General features: G+C 40.9%; 1 protein-coding gene across 7 annotated transcripts in view; it reads left to right on the forward strand.

Annotated features, from left to right (window-relative positions):
- CDC42BPB (CDC42 binding protein kinase beta) overlaps window positions 1-21,971 on the forward strand; it is a 93,889-nt gene extending 71,918 nt beyond the window's left edge. For 3 of the 7 annotated variants that reach the window (XM_053980769.1, XM_053980772.1, XM_053980773.1), the window contains 13 exons: window positions 430-566; window positions 1,145-1,284; window positions 2,838-2,919; window positions 6,115-6,331; window positions 6,721-6,783; window positions 9,049-9,645; window positions 12,585-12,682; window positions 12,794-12,878; window positions 13,028-13,145; window positions 13,239-13,356; window positions 14,476-14,584; window positions 14,676-14,746; window positions 16,782-18,521. In XM_053980769.1, the coding sequence (XP_053836744.1) occupies window positions 430-566; window positions 1,145-1,284; window positions 2,838-2,919; window positions 6,115-6,331; window positions 6,721-6,783; window positions 9,049-9,645; window positions 12,585-12,682; window positions 12,794-12,878; window positions 13,028-13,145; window positions 13,239-13,356; window positions 14,476-14,584; window positions 14,676-14,746; window positions 16,782-16,913 (1,967 nt within the window). In that variant the 3' untranslated portion in view covers window positions 16,914-18,521. Of the gene's footprint in view, window positions 1-429; window positions 567-1,144; window positions 1,285-2,837; window positions 2,920-6,114; window positions 6,332-6,720; window positions 6,784-9,048; window positions 9,646-12,584; window positions 12,683-12,793; window positions 12,879-13,024; window positions 13,146-13,238; window positions 13,357-14,307; window positions 14,347-14,475; window positions 14,585-14,675; window positions 14,747-16,781; window positions 18,522-21,243 lie in introns of those variants that run through there. The other 4 variants (XM_053980768.1, XM_053980770.1, XM_053980774.1 and 1 more) reach the window with 3 other exon arrangements.
- The last annotated feature ends 1,439 nt before the right edge of the window (window positions 21,972-23,410 follow it).

Consider the following 23,410-nt stretch of genomic DNA (forward strand, 5'->3'; position numbering starts at 1 on the left):
TCTGATTTTTGATCAGTTTAGTTTTACTTTGTCTTTGCAGTGTTCTTGCATATGTGGATCAAATTAAACATCTATTAGCACTACCCTGTAATTTTTATTCCTTCTTTATTAATACTGTTCCTCTTCTGTGACTGGGTTAGTTAGTGCTTAACACCAGCAAGGCTGCCCAACTCATTTTCCTTGAAATGTGGACTCAGTTCCTGCCCTTTATGAATGTAATAGGCTAAAAAGAGGAAATAAAAGCACTTTGGGGAATCTCTTACAATATCTAAGTGTGTTCACTCCTTCAGCATAGTGAGCTATTGCAATATTTGACTGCCAGTTTCAGTGTGATTAATTAATTTGCTGAGTGTAGACTATGTTAATCACCTGTTATGATGTGTTGACTCATACACATATTTCACTGTGAATTTTCTCTTTTGTGCTTAGTGTGTTCATTTGCATGCCATGTTTCCTGCAAGGATAGTGCACCTCAGGTCTGCCCTATACCCCCTGAACAAGCCAAAAGGCCTCTTGGAGTAGATGTGCAAAGAGGAATAGGAACAGCCTACAAAGGTTATGTCAAGGTAACAGTCTTTTCTTCTTGGACAAGAGAAGAATACTTAACTTCACTTACAGCTTTACAGCTTGGAACCTCTTAAGTGTGTTCAAACACATCTCCTAAATAGTGCTAAGGCCTTAAGGCTTTGTGTGCCTTCTATGTAACTTATTTAACCTTTGTTGCTTTAGATGTGGGAGAAACACTTGGTTTTACTACAAGAGCTGAAGGCCAGTAGATTAGTAGCTACAATGTTCATAAGCAGCAGGGGAAAAAAAAGAATAGTTTAAGAAAGAATTTCTGTCATTTTTGATGTAAGCATAATACAAAAGTTAAACTGTCCTACCATTTTGACATTGGTGGAATATCCAAACCTAATATCTTTATACAAGTCTTAATATATTTTTTAAGCTGTAACAAGGAGTGGTTGAACTTAAAAGAGGAAAAATGATAGCTTGATTACTTGATATTTTTCATCCTGTTTTGAAGGACAAGTAGAATGTGCTCTAATTCCATTGATCTAAGTATAAGCTTTTCTAAATGTCCTGCTTTCTATGTCTTCTACATGTGCTAACACGTAATAAGCAATCAATTATTTACCTGCAGGTCCCAAAGCCTACAGGAGTTAAGAAAGGGTGGCAGAGGGCTTATGCAGTTGTCTGTGACTGTAAACTGTTCTTATATGATGTGCCTGAAGGAAAATCCACCCAGCCTGGAGTTGTGGCAAGTCAAGTCTTGGATCTCAGGTTTGTATTGTTACAGCAGAATAGAAATCCTCTTTACTTTTTTCTTAACAGGAGTGTTTATTTCTAGTACACAAGAAATTATAAGATTTTGAGAGCTCTGGCCTAAGAAGATTCATGTATTCTGTACATAAACTGCAACTGAGTTTAGGCGGATCAAGTTGTCTCAACAACTTAAGTGACTTTACAGTCACTCACACTGCAATTACCAGTATTCACAGCATTAGCATGCTTCTTCCCAGAATTCCATATGCACCTCTAAAAATCAAGTATATATTGGTAGATTGCTTTTCCCATGCACTCTGACCTCAACATCAAGTCACAGATCATCCCATACCCAGTAAGTTCAGGAATGTTAGAAAAATTGAAGTAGTCTGCAGAAAAGCACCAACTGATTTCCACTGCAAATGGCTCTGACTCTGCCTTTTAAGAGGAGTTTTTACTTCAAGGGAAACCATCTGAACCAGTGAACACCGTCTACCAAATATCAGAGACTTATGTTGATCAGAGTAACCAAGGAAGTTTTTCTATTTCAATTTATGGAAATATCAAGAAAGCGTAATACCTTTTAATGTTACAGCACCTTTGTACCTGTGTTGAATATAAAGTTTGCATTCATAAGTACCTTGATTTTTATTTTTTCCAGACAGTAGTACCGTGGGGTTACACCAGTACTGCTGTGCTGTTCTCACACTCACTGGGAGCTGTCAGTGTCAGCTCTCTGACATGCTGGCAGCAGGAGCAGGAATGTGGAAGTATTGCAAATAGCAGCATTCCCATCAGTACATTGCTTGGAGCAACTCAGCCAGATGCCATATACCAACTGTCCCATGTTTTATCTGCTTATTGTGGCTGCCCCTTTGAGGCTGTCATCTGAGGGTTCTCAGATGTTTTTAATAGATGTTAACCACCACAGCTATGAATTCTAGCATGGGCAAATTTCAGATATTAGTGTCATCTTTGGACTAAAATTGGCAATTACGGTGATCAACTTGGTCAAATTCAGTTTAAAAAGGCTCGTGTAGACAAGCCCTCTGGGGTGGAGCACTCTAAAATGCAAAAGTTGTTCTGATGTCTGTTTATTTTACTGTAATAGAGAATAACATCTAGCTGTTTTGAAAACCCTTATTTTGAAACCCACAAACTATAATTATGTTGCCAAGAGCTTTTTATGTGATTTTTCTTTTTTTCCAAAGGCCCCTCTCTTGCTACACATTGAGGTATGAATTATTCATTTCTAATGTGTCTGCTGGGCTGGAAAAGTAATATTCTTGCTTTTAATTGTAGAATAGGTGTGGCTGGACACCAAAACTACACAAAGCCATCCCATTTAACTTCAGGTGGACTGAGATACACGTACCAGATGCTGTAGAGACATTATTGAGGCTTGTGAGTTGTTTGGGTCAAGGATGGTTAGAGCATAACAAAGCAGTTGTGACCTCTGTGCGGTGTTAGGAGATTGCAGCCTATTGAAACAGTGGTGATATCAATTAGATTTTGCTGACTAATCTGTGTATGTGCTTGTATGTGATATTCTTGTTCTCTTTTCTCACTAGAGATGAAGATTTTTGTGTGAGCTCTGTCCTAGCGTCGGATGTAATACACGCAACTCGGAAAGACATCCCTTGTATATTCAGGGTATGGCTACCCACTGACTTACAGAAACAACCAGTTAAATACCAGTGTTTTGTTTTGATAATGGCAAATGCTGTCCATATCTAATGCTGATTAAGTTATACATAAGTGTAAGAATTGACAAGGGCTGCTGACATATGTAGAAGAGCAATATTGTGCTCCTCTTATAACTAAAATGTAAAGAACTAAGTTCTCCTTCTTTAGCTGCTTCATTATATATAAAGTTTGTCACTTTTTTATTTTCCTGATTATAATTCCGTATATTTTCTCTCTTTTTCGATTGGTACTACCAGATTCTGTTTTTTCTTGCTTTAGGAACCAATGCTGTAACAGAATATTCTGAAACTGATCCAGTTTCCTGAATTTCATATTTAAGTATATAAAATATACTTTTAGGAGAAGAAAAATAAAATAAAGAGAAAATAATTAACTGAGCTATAATATCCCCTTTAGTGTATGTTCTCTCTGAATGCTGTATTTAGTTTTTAACAATAGGAATTTAATTCCTATGTTTTGTGTGAATCATATTAAATCTGGAATTCTAAAATTTAGAAAAGAATACATTAGTAGCCAGTATCTATAGTCCCTTACATTTGAATACAGAAACTCATTGTTTTCAGCTTCTCTGATCTTCACGCATTTAGAATCAAGTCAGGAAAACATGGAAAGCAAAGAGCTGTCAGTCAATTGCAGTCCCTATAATTTGGTCCTTCAGTATTTTACTTGGGAATTGTCTTTGCTACTTGTCTGCGTCTGTGTCTCTGCTTTTCTTCTTTCTTGTAAAAGTATTTTCTGCAGTAAATTTTCATACTTTGGTTTACTACTACCTTTACATTAAGTTTCCTCTTGTTTGTATTTTGGCTTTTGGGTTTTTTAGTTCCTATCTGCCTGCTCTCTTCTTAAATTAGCAAACATGAAATACTGTAGGAAAGGACTTCTGAGGAGAGAAAATATGCTGTGCAGAATGATGGTTCATTCATTTAAGAACAAGGCATCCATACAGTTCTGCCTGCCTGACTTGCTGCTCTAATTTCTGCCTGCAGATTTTAACTGAAAGGGTATCTAAATAATAAAAATAATTTTTGTCAAATAGCCCTGTGTAAAATTACTTGTGTGGATATACATGACCAAATATCTCCATGGTTTGATCAGATTGTCCCCTACTAAAGAGATGTGATGAATTAACTGGAATGATGAATGAACTTGATGTGTGACTATATCCACTTAGGTAGGGGACCAGAGAAGCTGCTGAATTGCCCCTCTTTTCTCAGTTCTTTGTCCTCCTTTAAAAGCAGGAATTTCTAAAACTGGAAACCACTAAATCTGATTGGGAGAGTCTAATCTCAATTTCATTTGCAGTTCTAGATCTGCATCTTGCTGACACAGTCACATAGAGTAGCATGTACAGAACAGTTTAAAATGTTAATTCATATAATCTGTGTAAAAATGTGGTCCTTCTTTTGTATGTGTCATTGCACATAACACATGGTGATATAGGTAGTTTACGAAAGACAGATTTTCATTTCTTCTGGATATTCTACCAGCAGAAAACAATAGCAGAATGCTGCCAAACACTAAAATGTTCCCACCTCTGACTTCCCCCCCCCCCCCCCCCCCCAATGAATTCAAGAAGAGAAGAATTTGTCTCAGATTCAAACATTTCTCCTTGGTAACCAGTTTTTAAAGCTGGATGTTAGGTCATGCTGACATTCAGACACTGCAGTCTTAAGTTCTGCCATCAATACACATTTCTAATAATAGTGTAACAGTTGGCTGTAGTGGAGTGCTCCCACAGCTTAGTAGTCCAAGTTAAGAAGCCTTGAGTTTTGTAGCAAATAATGGATTTTTGTATGATGAATAATGCAATGTATATTATGACCAACTGCTCACTTTTTTTTTTCTTGCATTTTACTATATGTAAGTTGCCAGCTTCAATAGATTGAGGAGTAATTCATACTTCAAAGGGAAAACCATTGCTGGAATCTGGTTTTGTTTTGTTTTCTAAACATTATCCATTATGCCTCTATCTGTCTTTAAAATATTAATGCTTAGTTACAGTTTAGACAAGAGCAAACCTTTATGCAGGGTAGTAAGAGCTATGAGCAGTTGCAACAACTCAGTTCTTTCCTTACCTCCCTTCACCTCCACCTTCATCTTACTTCTGAACTTCTGACTTCGACATCCTATTGTCCCAAGCTTACTTTCAGATATATTTTATCTTCAAGATGACTGTTTCATTCACTCTTCCAGGAAGTGTGTGTGTGTGTGCTGCATTATCACAACATCCATCCTTACAATGATTTTCTTATAATGGCATGTAGGCTAAAGTCTGATATTCCATGTACAGCCTTCAGATTTGCACTTTTACACCTTTCGTTGCTTTTTTTCTTTTTAACTGTTGTTACTTGAGTCTGTGGTGTGGGCTGATCCTGGCTGTTGGCCTGTTTGTCTGTGGCTGAAAGTATAGTTCTCATGATACCATAAACCCTTTAGTGTCTTCATGCAGTACAAAAACCCAAAATATTAAGAATTACTGTATACATTCTTCAGGCAACAGAAGTTCCTGGATAGTTTTTCTACTTAGAACACATTCTGCTTTGAGATCTATGGGATGATTTAACTGAAAATTAAGTGAAGCCATAGTGATTTTCTTTTAACACAGGGGCATGAGAGAATGCAGTACTTCAGTCTCAAATATTGCTTTCCTCCAGACCTTTGAATGCAGATATGATGTGCTCTTCCCCTGGACAAATATTTGGAAAATTAGATAACAAAATTAAAATCTAAAACTGATGATAGTAATGCCTTTGGGTTTAAATCTGGCTCACAAAGCATGTGTGTCACTCTCAGTAAGTTATGGTTGGTTGGGAGGCAGGGATCAGGACAAACAATGGTTCAGAGCAGGAAGGCACCTTTTACTGCCATGCATCGATTATTGTAGCATTCCCTGCCCATATTTAAGGATTCAGAATATTTAAGCAAGGCTGAGTACTTCTAGACAAAGCCACTGTGGCTTGTGCAGTGGTTGTTTTTTGGTCGATTTTTTGAAGCACTGTGGCTGTATTAGCTGTATTGTGTATGCCCCTTGGGTACCTCATTACATTGTCATGAGAAGGTGTAGTTTATTTTCACAGTTCTGTGTGATAAAAACAGCTTTTATTACTCTAACTAATTTCACTGTCTCTCTCTGTTTAAAAGGTGACAGCTTCTCTCTTAGGTTTGCCTTCAAAGTCTTGTTCTCTACTGATCCTGACGGAAAATGAGAATGAAAAGAGAAAGTGGGTTGGAATCCTAGAAGGGTTGCAGTCTATCCTGCTGAAAAACAGGCTGAGGAACCAGGTTGTGCATATTCCACAAGAAGCCTATGACAGTACACTGCCTCTTATTAAAGCAAGTTTAGCTGCTGCTATTGTAGGTATGTTTGTTTTAACTTTTATCAGTGTATGAAGGTTGGAACTTTTAGATAGGCTTTTATAATGAGAGCACTGACATCTTGAAATAAATTCCTCAGCTGAATTCCTTCATAGGAATTTAATAATGGGCGAAAAATGCTAATCTTGCATTGATATTCAGGTTTCTTCATCCACTTGGAGAAAATAATACTGTTGAGTTGTTCAGCAGGTTGTTTTAGCAATATGGTACTTAGCATGCTTTTGACAGACTGTGTGAACTCAAGCAAAATTGATTTGCTGGTGAAAATCTGTTTGTGCAGAAATTTTTTCAGCTGTCCAAAACAAACAGCCTGTTTTAAAGATAAGACCAAGCATAGCTGAATTAATGGCCTTTTTTTCCCTCTTGGTTTAGATCGAGATAGAATAGCAATTGGTTCAGAAGAAGGACTGTATGTGATAGAGGTGACCCGTGATGGTAAGTTAGGCCATAATGCATGCAGTAATTACATACAAAATAATGAGCTCCATAACTTTTAGTGCTGCTGTAATATAGGTTGCCCAACAGCCTTTCATGTATAGTAAGTATTAAGCACTCAGTTAAGTGATGAGAAGGAAAAGTAAATGTGAGATACAAGCGCTAATTTGGTCATTATCATTGCATTCAGGTGACTGGCTGAAATTAAAGGGATGAGTTACTGGGCATATTCTGACACATTCTCACCGTAGCTGTGTTCCCACAGCAGGTATCAAAATGCCTCAGCACAGAGGCACAGAGCATGCACAGCACACACAAAGTTTGTAGACTTCCATTTAAAGCCTTCATGTCTTGTCTATTTCTTCAGAAATTTGTCAACCACTCACATTCTCTTGAAGACCAATGGTGTCCAAAGCAAATGCATCTTGGGGTGCTAGTCTTGTCAGTGATCTTCTCAATTCCTTTTTCTGTGTAATTTAGTATGTGGCTATTTGAAAGTTGGGTTTTACTCATGCTAAAGCTTGCATTTCAATGTAAAATAAAGCAGTGAATACAAGTTTTTAAAAACTTACTTGACTTCCAAAATTAAATTATATCAGGGATGTGGTTCTGGGTCAAAAGAAAATTCTTGTTTAGAATAAGACATTGCCCAATTCCAGTAGAAACTGCTTTATACATGGAGACAGCAGATATTTGGAATTCTTCTTAGGAGTAATGAATTTCCTTTGAGTAAACGTCCAGTGGTCACCATTCTTTAAGTAGTTAGATATAAACATAACTTGAGATGCAAATAATTCCAGGAATTCCAGTACAGATTCTTGCATAAAAAAAAGGTGTAAATTTAATTTGAAAGGTCATTTCCTAAAGGAACTGCATCACCATGTTATATGTAAATGTGAAAATTAAATTAATTATCAGTTTTGGTTTTAAGTTAAGAGATGTTTAGCAGGAGTTTTCTATGGCCAGTTCTGTGTGTTAATAGCGTTTTTATAAATCGTAATCTGTTTTTCATTTTTCATATTCTGTTTTTCGTATTTTACTTGTAATTTTTAGTGTTAATTAACTGCCAACTGTTTATAGCAAAGGTCTTTAGTTAGAATATTGCTTAATTCTTGACAAATAAGCTGGAGTTGGAGCTAGGAAGGAAATAATTTCTCTGTAGCAAAGCCAGTTATTTCACAGAGCATTTCTTCAGACATTTCATCTGTTTATTCAGGTGAGGGTATACCACAACAGCACTTTGTGATTTAAACAGCTAAAGTCTTATTGCCAAGTTTAAAGAATTTCATAACTTTGATTACATTACTCAACTATTACTGAAAAAATGCAAAGAATTTCCAGTGAAGAGTTCTCTTTTTTTTTTAACTACAATTCAGAAATATTTTTCATATATTCAGCTAGCAGAAAAATGAAACTTGCTATTTAATTTTATTGACTTATGCTATTAAGTTTCCTAGTTTAGAACTGCTCTTCTTTTGTACCATATTAAATACTCACTGCATTCTTGAAAGTTCTTCTATAGCCAAGATCCCCAAAGAGCACACATTGTACCCAACCCCACTAGCTGCCTCTAGCCCTGCTTTAAAAGAATGCATCAAACAGCAAAACTCCCCATGGGAAGCCTGACTAGTCCTTGTTCTCAAAGGGTTTTCCTGGTGCCTGTCCTGAGCCTCTCTTCCTGCAGCCTAAGCCCATTCCTACTTATCCTTTCCCCATCACAAAGAGCTTTTTTTTGCCTTTCCATATATGTGCTTTACACCCCCTTACTGTACTGCTTTTGTACCTGGCTGAGAGATCTGCCAACAGTACAGCATTTTGTCTCCTCACTTTTCAGGATTAAATGCTTTATATTTCTTGTCTTTGTATTCTGCTAATTTGGTCTTCCTCCAAAATTTACTGAAGATGCTGATGTTTTCCTGGAGGTGGGACCCACTTCTAAAGATGCAGCATCTTTCACTGTACAGATGGTACCGATACAATTATATAAAGAAATTTCTTCATTTATCCTACATGTTAAGCAGCATTTTCCCACAAAGTATTGTTGAGATTTTTTTTTTTTATGAATAGGGTGACAGGAATGCTTTGTTTCATTGTTTGCTCTGAGAATTAATAACAGAGAATCAAACATGTGTAATAAGTGCTCTTCCTCACCTGGTACATGTCTGTGTTTAGATTAATTTTCAGGCATCACTACGTAGCACTGCAGTGTTTCCGGGCCTGGTAATTTTCCTGTTTAACTTATGGCAGCTCTTGTTTCCTTTGCAGTGATAGTCCGAGCTGCTGACTGCAAGAAGGTGTACCAGATAGAGCTTGCTCCCAAAGAAAAAATCATCATCCTCATCTGTGGTCGGAACCATCATGTCCACCTTTACCCCTGGGCCTCTCTGGATGGGTCAGAAGGAAACTTTGACATTAAGCTTGCAGAAACTAAAGGCTGCCAATTGATTACAACTGGAACGCTAAAGAAGAGTTCTTCTACTTGTTTGTTTGTGGCTGTCAAACGACAGGTTTTTTGCTATGAAATTCACAGAACTAAACCTTTCCACAAAAAATTCAGTGAAATTCAGGCTCCAGGAATTGTACAGTGGATGACAGTGTTCAAGGACAAGCTCTGTGTTGGCTACCAGTCTGGGTTCTCTCTGTTGACCATCCAGGGAGATGGACAATCTATAAACCTGGTAAATCCTAATGACCCCTCGCTTATCTTCCTCTCACAGCAGTCTTTTGATGCCCTTTGTGCTGTGGAGCTCAGTAATGAGGAATACCTGCTTTGCTTCAGCCATATGGGAGTTTACGTCGATTCGCAAGGTCGAAGGTCACGCATGCAGGAACTAATGTGGCCTGCAACTCCTGTTGCCTGTAGTATGTATATGTTTTTCTGTTGCCATATCCCTGTTGCTGCTTTACTTGTCAAAAAATACTCAGCATTGTATTCAGTTTTGCTTCAGTTTGTCTTTGAATATCGAGTTTAAGTTTTGATGAGTTAACAGACACATGGTTCTTCCTGGTGGTAGTTTTGGACTTGGAGATCCTGGATGCTGCAAGAAATGCTCTGTCTTACTACAGAACACAGAAGAATAAATAGTGGGATGCAAAATAATTTTTTACAGAGAGTAGTCCTGGATGCAGGACAGTGCAAGACTACCTGTCCATGAAATTCTGTAGAGATTTTGGTTCACCTAGAGAGCATGAATGTCCAGTTGCCTGTAGGGTGTCTTCTGTGTACTGTACTCAAAGTACAGTAGAAAGTTGAAGAAGAAATGTAACTACAAGTCTAAAGGTTCATAAAGATAAGAGATAAAAATTTTCTCCTTTTGGTTTTAATTTTAGGGGGACAATATGCAAAAATAGTATACATAGAGGGTAAATACTTGAACCACTCTACTTGTTTCAAGAGCATTGGTTATCAGCTTAGTAGAACAGAGGCACATGCAGAGCATTTTTCAATATTCAGTAGTCAAAGGCAGTTGATGATACATCTGGTATTTCTGTTTGAAGCTCAAATAGCAATTAAGAATTTTTGAATGACTGAAGGAAATAAATAGCTTTTTGTTTAAGTAGTACAGCAAGGAGTTGGTTTGATCAGGCCAGGCCCTAATAGGAATGTGTTTAATTGTATTTGATTTGAACTGAAATTGTTTGCTTACTTTACTCTGACCTATTTCTGTACAGAAGTCTGAAGCAAAGTCCCAAGGAAACAATGTAGTGGCAAATTTACTTTAAAACACTATTAGCTAAAACTAATGTATTCTTTTCCTTAATCAGCTTTACAGTTTTTTGCATTTCAGCAAACTAGACTTGCTAGTTAATGGTTTTGTCTGTTATTATTAGAAGTGTTCTTACTGTAAACTATTTTATAACATTCTTGTATGTGCAGTCCTGAGTGGTGCTGGCCTCAGGCTGTTTTTTTAGAAAGAGCAACATTTTCTGCTGCCAAAGGAAACTGAATTATTTCCCTTTTCATTAGACTTCTCCTCCCTTCTCAGTCCTAGTGTCTGTCACTAGTGATGGTGGGTTTAACTATCCCATCAGGAGGTTGTAAAGTTACAGAATGGTTTGGTTGGAAGGGATCTTAAAGATCACCTAGTTCCAACTCCCCTGCCATGGGCAGGGACACCTTCTACTAAACCAATTTCCTCAAAGCTCCATCCAGCCTGACCTTGAGTACTAGCCTGGATGGAGCAGCTTCTTCCACATCTTCCATGAGCAACTTGTACCAGTACCTCACCACCCTCACAATAAAGAATTTCTTCCTAATATCTAGTCTAAACCCACTCTCAGTTTAAAGTCATTTCTCCTTGTCGTATCACTCCATGCCCTTGTAAAAAGTCCCACTCCAGCTCCCTTGTAGCCTCTTCAGGTACTGGGAGGTGCTGTAAGGTCTCCCCAGAGTCTTCTCTTCTGCAGGCTGAGAACAGCCCCAACCCTCTCAGCCAGTCTTCGTAGGAGAGACCAACAAAGTGGAAGTGATTCTGCTGTGGTAAAACACCATGTTGTAGAGAGGTTTTGGGCTAAAACAGAGAATTTGTGTGTGGGGCATTCAGTACCCTTGCCCCGAGAGAGGGCAGGGTGAGCACTAGCCCAGCTGTTACCCTACGCCAGGGATGCCCCTACAGCAGCCCGGTGCTGGTGTCCTGTGCTGAGCCAGCGTGGGTGGGTGTCCTAGGGCTGCTTGGCTCCCGCACAGCCCGGTGCAAAGCCTTGGAGCCAGCTGGTCTGGAGGCGGGAGCATGGGCAAGCCCAGTGCAGGCACTGACACCGCTCTCTGGGAACCACTTGAGATCTGGTCAAGCTCATCAGCTCTGGCTACAGATGGTGTTTCTGCCTGATGCTCGGTTCTCCCTCTTGATTTGAACATCCAAGCCAGCTAAGACCGCATGTGATAGATGCTTGACCATAAATCACTTTTGGTTTACATTTTTATGATAGCTGTCCAAGGCATTCTTTTAATGAATTTTAAAAATAGCACCACAACTATACTTCAGTTCTTCTAAGAAAATTCTGGATTGTGTTTAGTGTCCTGTTGGGTTATTTTCATTTTGTGTATTGAAGCATCTTCTCCGTATTAAGTCCCTTAAGTTTCTAGTAACTGCTTTTTATATCAGGAGACAGTCTTTACATGAGCAGAAGCATGTTGATACAAAGCTCTAGAGATCTCTGCTTTTTGTTTGACCTAAAATAAACTTGTCTGCTGATGCCTTTTATGCTTAAAAAAAAAAAAAAAAAAAAGTTAAAAAGAGAAGATGAGTTACGGGCTTTAAGCATTGTGACATTTTTCTGTCGACTTGATGAAAGTAACCCATACATGAATATCTAAAGCTAGAAAATTGTAAGCAAAAGAGGAAGGAAATTGAGAGCAGATCTGTATCATGAGTTCATGACCCAGCTCACAGATGGTGGCTTTCTCATCTCCTCTGTACTCAGCAGATGTGTAGTTAGTTTGCTTCTTCTGAAGTGAAGTAATCCATAGCAAAGCTAGCTGCTCAGTTTCTACCACCTAGCAAATTTGTATGCATCTGAAAACTTCAGATGCCATTTTGCAATTTCATGAAATGGCAATGTGAAGTTTTAAAAATACTGAAAGAGCCAAATTTAAATATTTCCATAGCGCTGGTAGTTGTCATTATCAAATCTATTCTCACCAAAAAATCTGTTTGAAACCGGGGCTTTGAAAAGTATGTTTTAAAATGTATCTTGCACGTAGTAGAAAACTTGTAACTGTTGAAATCTGCTCAAATGTTTGTCAGTTCTGCACTACTGAAATGACATTAGGGTTTTCTGGTTTTTTTCCATCGATGCAGGTTGCAATTCTTCATATGTAACAGTGTATAGCGAGTATGGTGTTGATGTGTTTGACGTTAACACTATGGAATGGGTCCAGACTATTGGCCTGCGAAGGGTAAGTAATTTTCTTTGAATATTGAACTTAATAGGGTTACTTTCAAATGAGGTGTTTCTTCAGAGTGTATGCTAGACTTGAGGTAATTCTCTATCTCCTTCCTCAAAACAGATCAGACCATTAAACATGGATGGCACACTGAACCTCCTTAACTGTGAGCCGCCAAGGTTAATATATTTCAAGAACAAGTTTTCAGGTGAGTCCTGAACAAGGGTAGAAACGTGGAACTCATTCTAACGGGTTAATTTTCACCATGTTACCTTTGCACTAGATTAAATTTCTGTTGAATGTGTCTGGGTCAGCCTGAACCTCTGTGTCTGAAATTAGTTTGTGCTGTTACAGCAGGAGCTGGCCTCAGTGTACCAGAAACCTCTGACAATAGCAAGAAGCAAATGCTTCGAACCAGGAGCAAAAGAAGATTCGTATTTAAGGTTCCCGAGGAAGAGCGGTTACAGCAAAGGCGGTAAGAATTTATTTGTAAAACATTAACTGAATATACATGATGACATGCAGAGACTGGGAATGCTAATAGTAAAAATCACTCTTTGTTTTTTAGGGAAATGCTTAGAGACCCTGAGCTAAGGTCAAAGATGATTTCTAACCCAACAAATTTCAACCACGTGGCTCACATGGGACCAGGAGATGGAATGCAGGTCCTCATGGACCTCCCACTGGTAAAATATATTTATAAGGGAGGGATACATATGTACATTTGTTCTTGCTCACAAAAGCTGTGAAGAGCTGGATGGGCTCAAGTATTATCCCTGTACCGAATTCTTCTTTAAATCCTTTTGAGAAAGGTGAACCTTCCTGCTGTGCAATGCTTCTAAATCCTGTGCAAGGAAATACTGTTAGCTGACTTATGAATGAGACACTGAAAGACAGATACCACTGCCAGGAGCTTGTTAATAGTTTTGTATATAATCAGTGTCTCCTCCTTCCTTTTTCTTGTTTGTCTTAAAACAACAGAATGAATTTCCTTTCCCCTCATCCTCTCAACATTCTGCTCTTGGTATCACCCCCAACAGGCTTTGAGCACGTCTATCACATGAGCTCTATCTCTGCTGAAATCTCTCTCCAGAGTGACCATTCCTCACTGCAAGGCTCCCTTCTGCTTTCTTCCTCTTCCTGTCCCTCCTCTGCTTCCCTAGCAAGGGTAGGAGTAGCTACAAACTGTTAGGAACTGGAATATGGTATGCTTGTGGCACTTCACCAATTTAGAGCAATAACAAGGGGGGAAAAAAATTAATTCTGTGGAGGTAACTAAAATGCATGCAACTAAAATGCATGTAACTAAAATGACTTGCAGTGCTTTATAGCATTAATTTTATTTTGTATTTAACTAATACAGCATTTTATGAGCTATTTTAGTGTTAAATCTACAAGAGGAAGACGTAAAGGTACACTTTTATGTTCTGTATGTACCCTCCATGCTAGAGCTGTTAGTCAGGCTTTCTCTTGTCTTTCTCAGATAGCCCAGATATGGGTCAGGCATTTGTCATTTCAGCAGGAGGAGGAAGGAAAGTGGAGCTGTTAGTACAGTCCCTGCCCCTTCATACAGGGTTTACTGGCTGACAGGCTCCAGTGGCTGCTATGGGGCTTAGTTCTTTCTCTGTCTTTCTCAGGGTTTGTGTCTGTTACTGAAAATATGTGGATGTGGTCAAGTAAGTTCAGTTTTTCTACCAACACTGGGTTGTAATAGCTTCAAAAGCACAGTAAAGTTTTCATGAGTAACAACTTCTTCTTGGATAGCTTTTGTTGCTGGCTAACAAAGTGTTTCATTTACACTGTAGAGTGTCCTACCTCCTGCCCAGGATGAAAAATCCTGTCCATCTTCAGCTAACCTGTCACGGCAGCAGCAGCAGCAGAGAAACAAAACCTACATCTCATGGCCCTCATCAGGTAAGGCTGGGAGCAAGCTGCTCGCTTCTGAGCTGTAATCTGTGATGTCAACAGGAGCTGTAAAGTGCCTTTTGTCCTTTTCTCTCTCCAGGTGGCAGTGATGTGGGAGCAGCCATGCCTTCCCGGAGTATGTCTGACCCTGACCAGGAGTTTGACAAAGAGGTAAAACACCTTCTGTACATGGAGACCAACGATATCCTGTTGACGTAGATTGTTCTCTTTTTCAAATAAATTACATTCCCAAGGAAATACTTCACAGAGATGTTTATGGAGATGTTTTCTTTCCATAAGTGTTTTTCCCAGCCTGTAATACATGTTTGCAAGTTAGATATGCTAGCACAAAAGCAAAGCTGTGAAAAGATCTTCTTATGGTGATATTTTAAGAAGTGTAATGTCTTCGATTAAGCTTTATAGGCAACGGAAATTTGACTAATTGCTGAAATGTCCTCAAAGTTCCTAAAAATGTTCTCTGGGATATTAGCATAGAATAGCAAAGTAATATGACTAGTTAAGTAATTTTCTGTGCTGCCTTAAGGAAGACTTTTTGTCATGTAACTTGAGAAAGAATCAAATTTATAATACATAAAACTGCTTTTAGCAAGAATAAGAGTAAGTGCCAGTAGTCACCAAACTTAAAATGTCCTGGCTCTACAAAACTGATGTTCCTGAATCTAAATAGAGAAGATAGATGATTTTTGTATCTGTGATTTATCATGTGTTTTCTTCTAAGCTTTGTTAAAGCACTGTCTGTGCAAAGAAAGCATTAGGAATTATTCCTGGGAAGCAAAGTCCTGATTAAGATATTTTTAGTGCTTTTTGGTACCCAGCTGCAGGCCTGCCCATATAATGCTCTGAATTTTAAAGCATGTTTTTGTGAAGCCAGACTTTTGCTGGATGCCTTAGCACATGCCAAGTCCAGAGTTCTGATGGCACCTGTGGTCTGACTTCCTTTGTAACCTTCAGTTAGCCATTAAAAGCACATGAAAGTGGGGATCTCTAAACATGAGTATTTTTGAAACAGTCTTGGTTTTCAAAGGTGGTTATGGTGGACTATGTTAGTTATTCTGCTCACCCTTCCCAAACTCCATTATATTCCGTGCTCTAGTGGTAATTGTTGTTTGTAGGCATGACTAATGAGAGGTACACTTCAAAAGGGATTTTTTACAATGTTTTCTCTTCTTGGTAGCACTTACAATTTTTTATGACTTGTTAAATTTTAAAAAATAGTAGTTTGAAACTGGAAAGAGGGTCTAATAACACCTTTTGGCTTTATACTATTTCTCCCATGATTTTTGACTTTATGAACCAGATCCTGTTAGGATAATCTTGTTATAGATTATCTTATTTTCGTTCAAGCCATGCAAAATCTTCTGAACAGCATTCTTGAAGGATGTTACCTTTCTTTCAATCTATTTGCTAAGTATATATTTCCCTTTCTTCAAAATAACCTGCTGCAGTGGTAACAGGTTCTTTTTTTTTTTTTGTGCAGTATTTCATTAGCTGTGAATCTGTGCAGTGCTCAGAATTGTAACATGCCAAAATGGTGGGAAACTTGCCAGCCATCCTGTTGAAGTGAGACCAGCCTGTGAAGGCAAATATCCAACAACTAATCTCATACTGGGGAAATAACTGTGGGTAGTCTTTATTAGATATTGATGTAGGACGTACCCACTAAGTATATTCTGTTCCCAGATCTCCAGACAGATTCTTGGCTGCCTTCACTCATTTGTCAGGCACATCACAGGCTTGTTGCTGTTTTTTAAACAGTTCATGATGCTTGTTTCCTTCCTCTTCACCAAACTGAAGATGATTTGACCATAGTTTTTATATGTTTACATGGGCAGGTAAAGCTACTACTGGGCTATAAAAATTGCAGGCTGGTAAATTCTAAACAGTGAACAAATAGATGCATTCCATCAGGAAAGCTTTGCAATGGCTAAAGGAGAGGAGCAAGAGATGTAGCAATTTCCACATATTTTACCATAATTCCAGTTGTGTCAGAAAGTCACCTTTAGGACTGCACTAGAGCCTGTTGATGGTAATGGAAGTAATTGCTCAAATGTTTAACTGTGGAATAATCTAATGCACACTGCTTCGTAGATGTTGCTCACTCTTATTTTTGAGTGCCTTTGAAAGCTTTTGAGTGTAAAGAATTCACTTCAAGTAAACATAATTCTTTAATGTTTCTCATTAACAGCCTGATTCAGACTCCACCAAACACTCTACTCCATCTAACAGCTCAAATCCAAGTGGTCCCCCAAGTCCCAACTCTCCTCATAGGAATCAGCTTACACTAGATGGACTGGACCAGTCGACCTGTGATGCGTAATGCCACCGCTCTCGCCATTCCAGCTCCTGTCATCCACTACTCCATGGTGTTCAACAGCAGGGCAAAGCCGTCTCAGATGCTAGTGCCAAGACTGACACAGACTCTCTAGGGTTGTACAAGAATAATTATATATCCAGATTGTAGATACAAACTATGGAAATGAAGAAAATTCTTTACTAATAGCGGTTGAGCTTTTTATGCAGAATTGTTCACTGCTCGGTTACGGTTGATTCCTTTCTGCACAGCTGTGACACAGTTTTATTGCATAGGAGCATTTAAGGCCACCAGTAAATAGTCTTATTCTTATGGTGAAAGAGAAATAGAGAGAGTTACTGATAATGTTGCTACAGTATCAGGAATATTATTTTTCTATAGAATGATGTAATGTCTGATTAGCAGGAAATCCTTTTAGACAGAATTTGGACTTCTAAATAGGAAATGTGAGCAGGGCTAGTTACATCCTCAGATGAATACACTTTTCCCTTTTTCCTGTAACTGTTTTTTTCCTAAATCTTAAGGAGAATGGTAGGAAGCTGTAGGTAGTTTCCAACATCAGTAGAATCACCAGGAAGTCAAAGAAAAGCTGGTTATAGTTTTGTGGCCTTTTAATTCATTTAGCCATTACATATACAGCTGCATAACTGTCTTTCTATCTTTCTACCAACTTTTAAAGTCTTGTACATAGGACTACTGACAGTTATCTCTTTACCATTCCCTGCTTTTAGTCCTCATCAGTCATTAGTCAGGGCTTTTAAAACACTGCTGTGAAAAAAATCATACTCCTTGTTCCTGCCTTTCTCCTCCTGAGAAGTTGTTTCTCCTGGGTTTTGGTGTAAGGACACACTACGCTGTTTAGCTAGCAAGCCTTCTTGTGGACACATTGCCCTCGCAGTCTGCTTGACCCAAGGGACTGTATCGCACTAAAACATCAGTCTGTTCATTGGTTACCAAAGTGGAATGTGAAGGATGTGTAACTGGGGGTGCCGCTTTTCTCATTAATTGTATCCTCACCTGCATGAAGACCCCATGATTATTAATCAAGTATTGATCATGTAGAAAAATGCACAACACACTCCTGTATATTTTGCAATGGCCCACGTGCGGTGATGTTTTGCGTGTATATTTAATCTCATGCTTCCATGTATTATACATTTAGTACTCAAAGATTTGTGACCATGTTTCATTAAAAGCTTGTAATTAATTCAGTGGCTGGCATATCCAGTTTGTCATTGTCACACTAGTGTGCCTTCTGTGCCAATTTTATGACAGTTGGATGTCACTTATTTAAAATTCAGTTTAAATGGGCTAATGATATACCAATGGCTAATGTTCTTTTCTGAAACACTGTATAGGACGTGCACTTATCTTTAGTTTAAACTGAGTGTTCTAGTCAACATTTAATCCTGTTACGTTAAGTGTTCGACAGTACTTGCTCTTTTTCTCAGATTCTTGATAAAGGGGCTCAGTTAGAGCTGGACACTACTGCTTTGGGGGTTTTCTGGTTTTTACTTTTTTAATGTAAGTCTAAGTCTTTGTAATTATTGAATTGTGAGAACATTTTTGAACAATTTACATGTCAATAAAGCAGAAGAGGGAGGTTTTAAAGTTTATAGTTGTCTGTCTTGACATCTGAAAACAATCTACTGTTGACACTTGCTTCAGTCTCATGGTAAATTCACTTTGTTCACATGGACATTTGACATGAACTGAAGGTATTTTGGAGCTCCATATCCAAGCACTACAAGAAAGGTGCATATTGCTGAAGGTGAATGAGTGTTCAGGAGCCATGGAAGTCCTTTTGGTGGAATACAGCACTGAAACTTTGTGCCCTCAGTTTGTTTTAGTGTTGTCATGTTGTTGATTTACTGGCCCTATTAATTCCTATTTAAATTATTTATATGACTTGTTACTGACAGCTGAAGCATGGTAAGGAGGCTGCAGGGTCTATTCATGCATCTTAAATATCATAAAACAATAAATAATTTTCACTTGTCAAAGCAGTATTCCCAAGGAAAGGCTTAGGAACATTTCAAGGATTGGTGTGTGAATGGTCCAGCCCCTTGTATAGGGATTTTTTTTTACAGTTCTCCTCATGCACCACAGAGTCCAGTGTGGCTAGACAGTGCCAACATCTCCTCTACGGTGTCCTAGGTAAGTATCCCTCATCCCTTGTGGAGTGCCAGGTGTTCCTGAATTGCTTCTTGGTTTGTCTCGCCCTTCACAGGAAAGGCCGAGCTGGGTGTTCTGGACCCTGCTGATCCTTGCCTGACCAAACCTACCTGGGCAGACGGGGATGAGTTGGCTTGGAAAAGTGCACCCACACTCTGCCCTGGGGATGGGGTGATAGCTGACAGGAGATTTGAGGGCTGTGTGCTGGAAGCCTTCTCACAAGTATTCATGCTAATCAGCCTTTGACTTTTAAAAAACATTTCTCCTGCTCTTGAGCTGATTTTTCTCTGCACAGTGAGGGCTTGGGATGACAACAAAGTCTTTAATTATGGGGGCACTAAATCATAGCACTCAGCAGTGCCAGGGCTTGGTTATAATTTAAGCAGGAGAATGTTTCTAGAAAAATTAATTAATTGCTCATATGAATACATTATTCTTTTTTTTTTTTCCCTGCTTAAGTCTGGCCAAGCAGAATACCTTCCCAAGTCCTCCACCACAGCCCTTTGTAGATCATCTTTTCCCATATGGATTTTGATTCTAGTTACCTAAAGAGTCCTCTTGAGCCCTCAGGAAAATCTCCATAAATGCAGAAATTCAGGTGAAATGATTCTCTGTCAATGCACTTTCTTATCCCTGGAGGCTACCAGTCTATAACTGAGAGGAATTGAGCTATGCAAGGAATGAAGGTAATTTGATGTCTGCCTGTTTCTCTCCTCATTCCATTTTCACAGAGGTATGACATCAGATCCTGAAGCTGGAGTGGTGGGTGTACTACTCACTGGAACAGTTGGTCACTTCTAGCACAGATCTTTTCCCCTAAAAGCTGAGTATTTTGGAATATGTCATGGTATCACTTGCCACCCAAGAACTAAACTCATCTGCCACCATCTGTCTACAGAACAGGTGTGCTGAGGATAAACAGCTTCCTAAATAGGTGCAATCTGTTGGAGAGGGGGGTGCATAAAAGCTGGCTTTAATTTGCAGGGTAAGTGCTTAACACAGTTAAGCCACAGGGAAGGGACTTGAGTGTGGAAATGCTGGAGGTGCTGCAGGCACCCTTGTTCTGCACAGCACCAGGTTGGCATGCCTGAGAGAAAGTAGATGTTTGAAAACCTTGAGAACTGGCACTGAGAAGCAGAAAAGTGTTTGAGGGAAGAGATGACTGTGGGAACTGAACTGCACCTTGAGGTGCAGTTAATAAGCAGTGTTAGTGAATGGAAGGTGGTGTATCATGACCAAAACCCTTGTCTTGCTGAGTTTAGCTTATTTTGAAACAAAAAGGACACATGGCATTCTTGCATGCCAGGCTACTGGAGCATCTTGTGTTCCAAGTTTGCACCATCTGCTCTGGATGAAGCGGCTCTGGCAGGCAGAAGGGAGGAGGACAATCCAAAAATCAGTGTTCAGCTGCCCAACCCTTGCCTTCCACTGCTGTGGCAGCAGCTCTGGCCGCCCTTCTGCCTGCTTGCACCCCTGTAAATGTGGCTCCCCTCTCAGCTTCCCCTTAACATTCCTCCCTGGCAGCCTTGGGGCTCCTGGCAGCTCATGGGCTCAAGAGCTGCCACCCTCGCCCAGTGCAGGGCAGCCCCTTCCTGCGGGGAGAGAGCTGCTCTCGTGTCCTGGGCTCGGTGCTGGCAGGGCAGCGTGGGCTGGAGGGGCTCTGCTTGAGGGGAGGGGGTTCCATGGACACAGGACCACGTCAGGAAGTCAGGAGGGAAGGCACAGTGCCAGCACAATCTCAGGGCTTGCAAGATGTCCTAAACATGTGTTTGGGGACAGGGGGTGATGACGAGACCAGGCATCAACTGCAGGCCTGGTGTGGGATGCCCAGGAAAGCCAAACGTTGGCAAGAGCAGGTCCCAGCGGTGCCTGGTGCTCAGGCCAGCGTTGCCGGCAGGGTTAGCTGAGGACAGGAGCAGAAGACAGCGGGACGTGCTCAGCCAGCGGGAGCTGCAGTGCTGTGCTCCAGCCAGAGGAGGAACATGGACTAAGGAATCAGCCCCTTCCTGTCCTTGCAGCAAATATTTTCCCTGCTCCTCAATAAGCTGCAGCACTTTTTTGTCATCTGACTGCACAGGTTCATGCAGGTTTATTGATGCTTTCTCATAGATAAAACCCTCAGATTTTTTCAGCCTCGCCTCCTTTGCTGTTTCTTACGCAGTCCCTGCTCTGCAGTCCCGTGAGGACGAGCAGTGCGGAGCCCTGCATGCTGACGGACACGGCCAGAGCTGCCACCCCGCAGTGCCTTGGCCAGCTCCTGCACTCCGGTGTGACCGGTCCCTGCCAAATGCCCTCCCGCCACTGCTACCTCCTGCTGAAAGAGATATAAAAAAATAAATTCATTGAGCCAAATCTTTCTTCAGGCTCAGGGATATTTTGAGGACTCTGCCACAATCTGGGTTTGCACAACTTCTCTGAGTGGCTGTATCATGCAAAGGGAAGGCACTATGCTATGAGTTGGTGTCCATTAATAGTGTGCAGGTTGCTTTTTCTTTTGACACCCTAGGAAGCAATGACTCCTGAGATCTTGCCATTAACACTAATGCATTTTGAATTAGTCTGTCACAGTGGGGGACCCCTGACACTCAGGACCAGAAGCAAAACAAAGCCATCAGGTGCCCAGACCTGTGTGCACAGCCTCAGTGATACAAACCACCCATCTGATGTGCTGCTTACCAAGGATGTCTGTGAATTAAATTCCTTGTTTAGGCAGGATCCCAGGAGATACTTATGTACCAAACGCCTTTGCTCTGCCCTGCCTGCACCATGGGCTGTCTGTGTGTGTCGGCGTGCAGCAGTCATGGATACAATCACGGATACAATCACAAATACAGCTGTTTTTCCAGCAGCTCTTGGTCCCCGGCATTGCAAACTGACTCTGGTGCTTCATTTTGTTTCTGCAGAGCTCCTCCATCCCTGCGGCGCGTTCTGTACGAGTGAGCGGACGTGGCTCCTGAAGGAAAAGTACAGCCTGTGCTCTGCTCGTGCACTGACAAAAATTGATCTCTGCATTAATTAAAGCCTCTATTGTAAGTGACCTCAAGCTGCTAATGCATTTTAAAAATGAAGCTTCACCAACAGCAAATTCATACACGTAGGGGTGACCAGGTGGAGATTCCTGCCATGGGGTGGTCTGCCTCCCTCCGTGTCAGTGATGTGTCCCAGGATGGTGCCCGATTCCACAAGCACATGCCTGCCCATGGCTCACCCTCAAATCCCTGTGTGACCAGGCAGGACACAAAGCTGAGGTCCTCAGCTACTTGCAGAAGAAGAACACCATGCTGACACCATCCTGTGCAATGGTCCTGCTGCCAATGGGTTGTCTCTTCTCTCCCTCAGGCCATGGGACGCTCTTGCCTTTCCCCTTCTGCACATGTCGTGGGGATGCAGCCATCGAGACCCCTCCCAACCCTCACATCACAATTCACACTCACAATGAGCGAGGCCCAAAAATAGCCAGGGAGGGAAGAAATTTGCCCTGAGGGTCACCCTTGAGCCCTGTCCTTGTGTGGACAGTGCTGGTGTGATGGGCTGCCTGGTAGAGTGTGCATAACTGCATTGGCCCCAGAAAGAAAATTCCTCTCTGTGTGTATTTGAAGGCTTGTGGGCTGGAGGAGACACAGTCACCTGCAATGAACTGATGTGAAAGGGAAAAAGAACACAAAAAGGCCCTCACAGGCAGAAAGTAGGGCTGTAGCAGGTGGAGGATGTGGCTGCTCTCACAGGCACCATGGCAACACCACGGCTGCTGACCTGCACCGAGCCCTGGCCATGCGGGGCTGTCCGGCCCTGTGGGGTCAGCGGGAGGGCTTGGGCTGGGGATCTACCTTGGGCTCATGCCACAGGAGTGACTGTGTGTTGTGAGGTAAGTTTTTGGGTACTGTCCCTGGGTCACTGCTCCCCACAGTGATGAACTGCCTGTAGGACCATAGGATGGTGGGGATTGGGTATTCCCCATGTCAGCTGCTGCAGGCTGACAGCTTCCTCTGCTTTTTGACCAGTGACCATTTCACCCAGCAACAAGTGCCTGACAGAGGCAGCAGAGACTCCTGTCCAGGCAAGCTGCTTTTTGTCCCAGTACTGGTGGAGGAGCCCCCTCAGGAGAGGTGAAATCCCAAGAGTGTGTGTGCCCTGAGCCAGGACTCCTCCTGGCTCTGCCCCACTTGCAAATTCACCGCAGCACCCAGGAGCTCAGAGGGGCCTTGTTCCCTTTTGTCCTGCCTGTTTCCAGAGGGCACGGCTGGTCCCACCACCACATGCTGCCTGTTTCCTTTTGTCAGGGCTCTGATGCACCTAATGATGAATTCCCAGCCCTTTGAGAAGGGATT

The sequence above is a fragment of the Vidua macroura genome, chromosome 6 (assembly GCF_024509145.1).
Source record: "Vidua macroura isolate BioBank_ID:100142 chromosome 6, ASM2450914v1, whole genome shotgun sequence".
Lineage (NCBI taxonomy): Eukaryota > Metazoa > Chordata > Aves > Passeriformes > Viduidae > Vidua > Vidua macroura.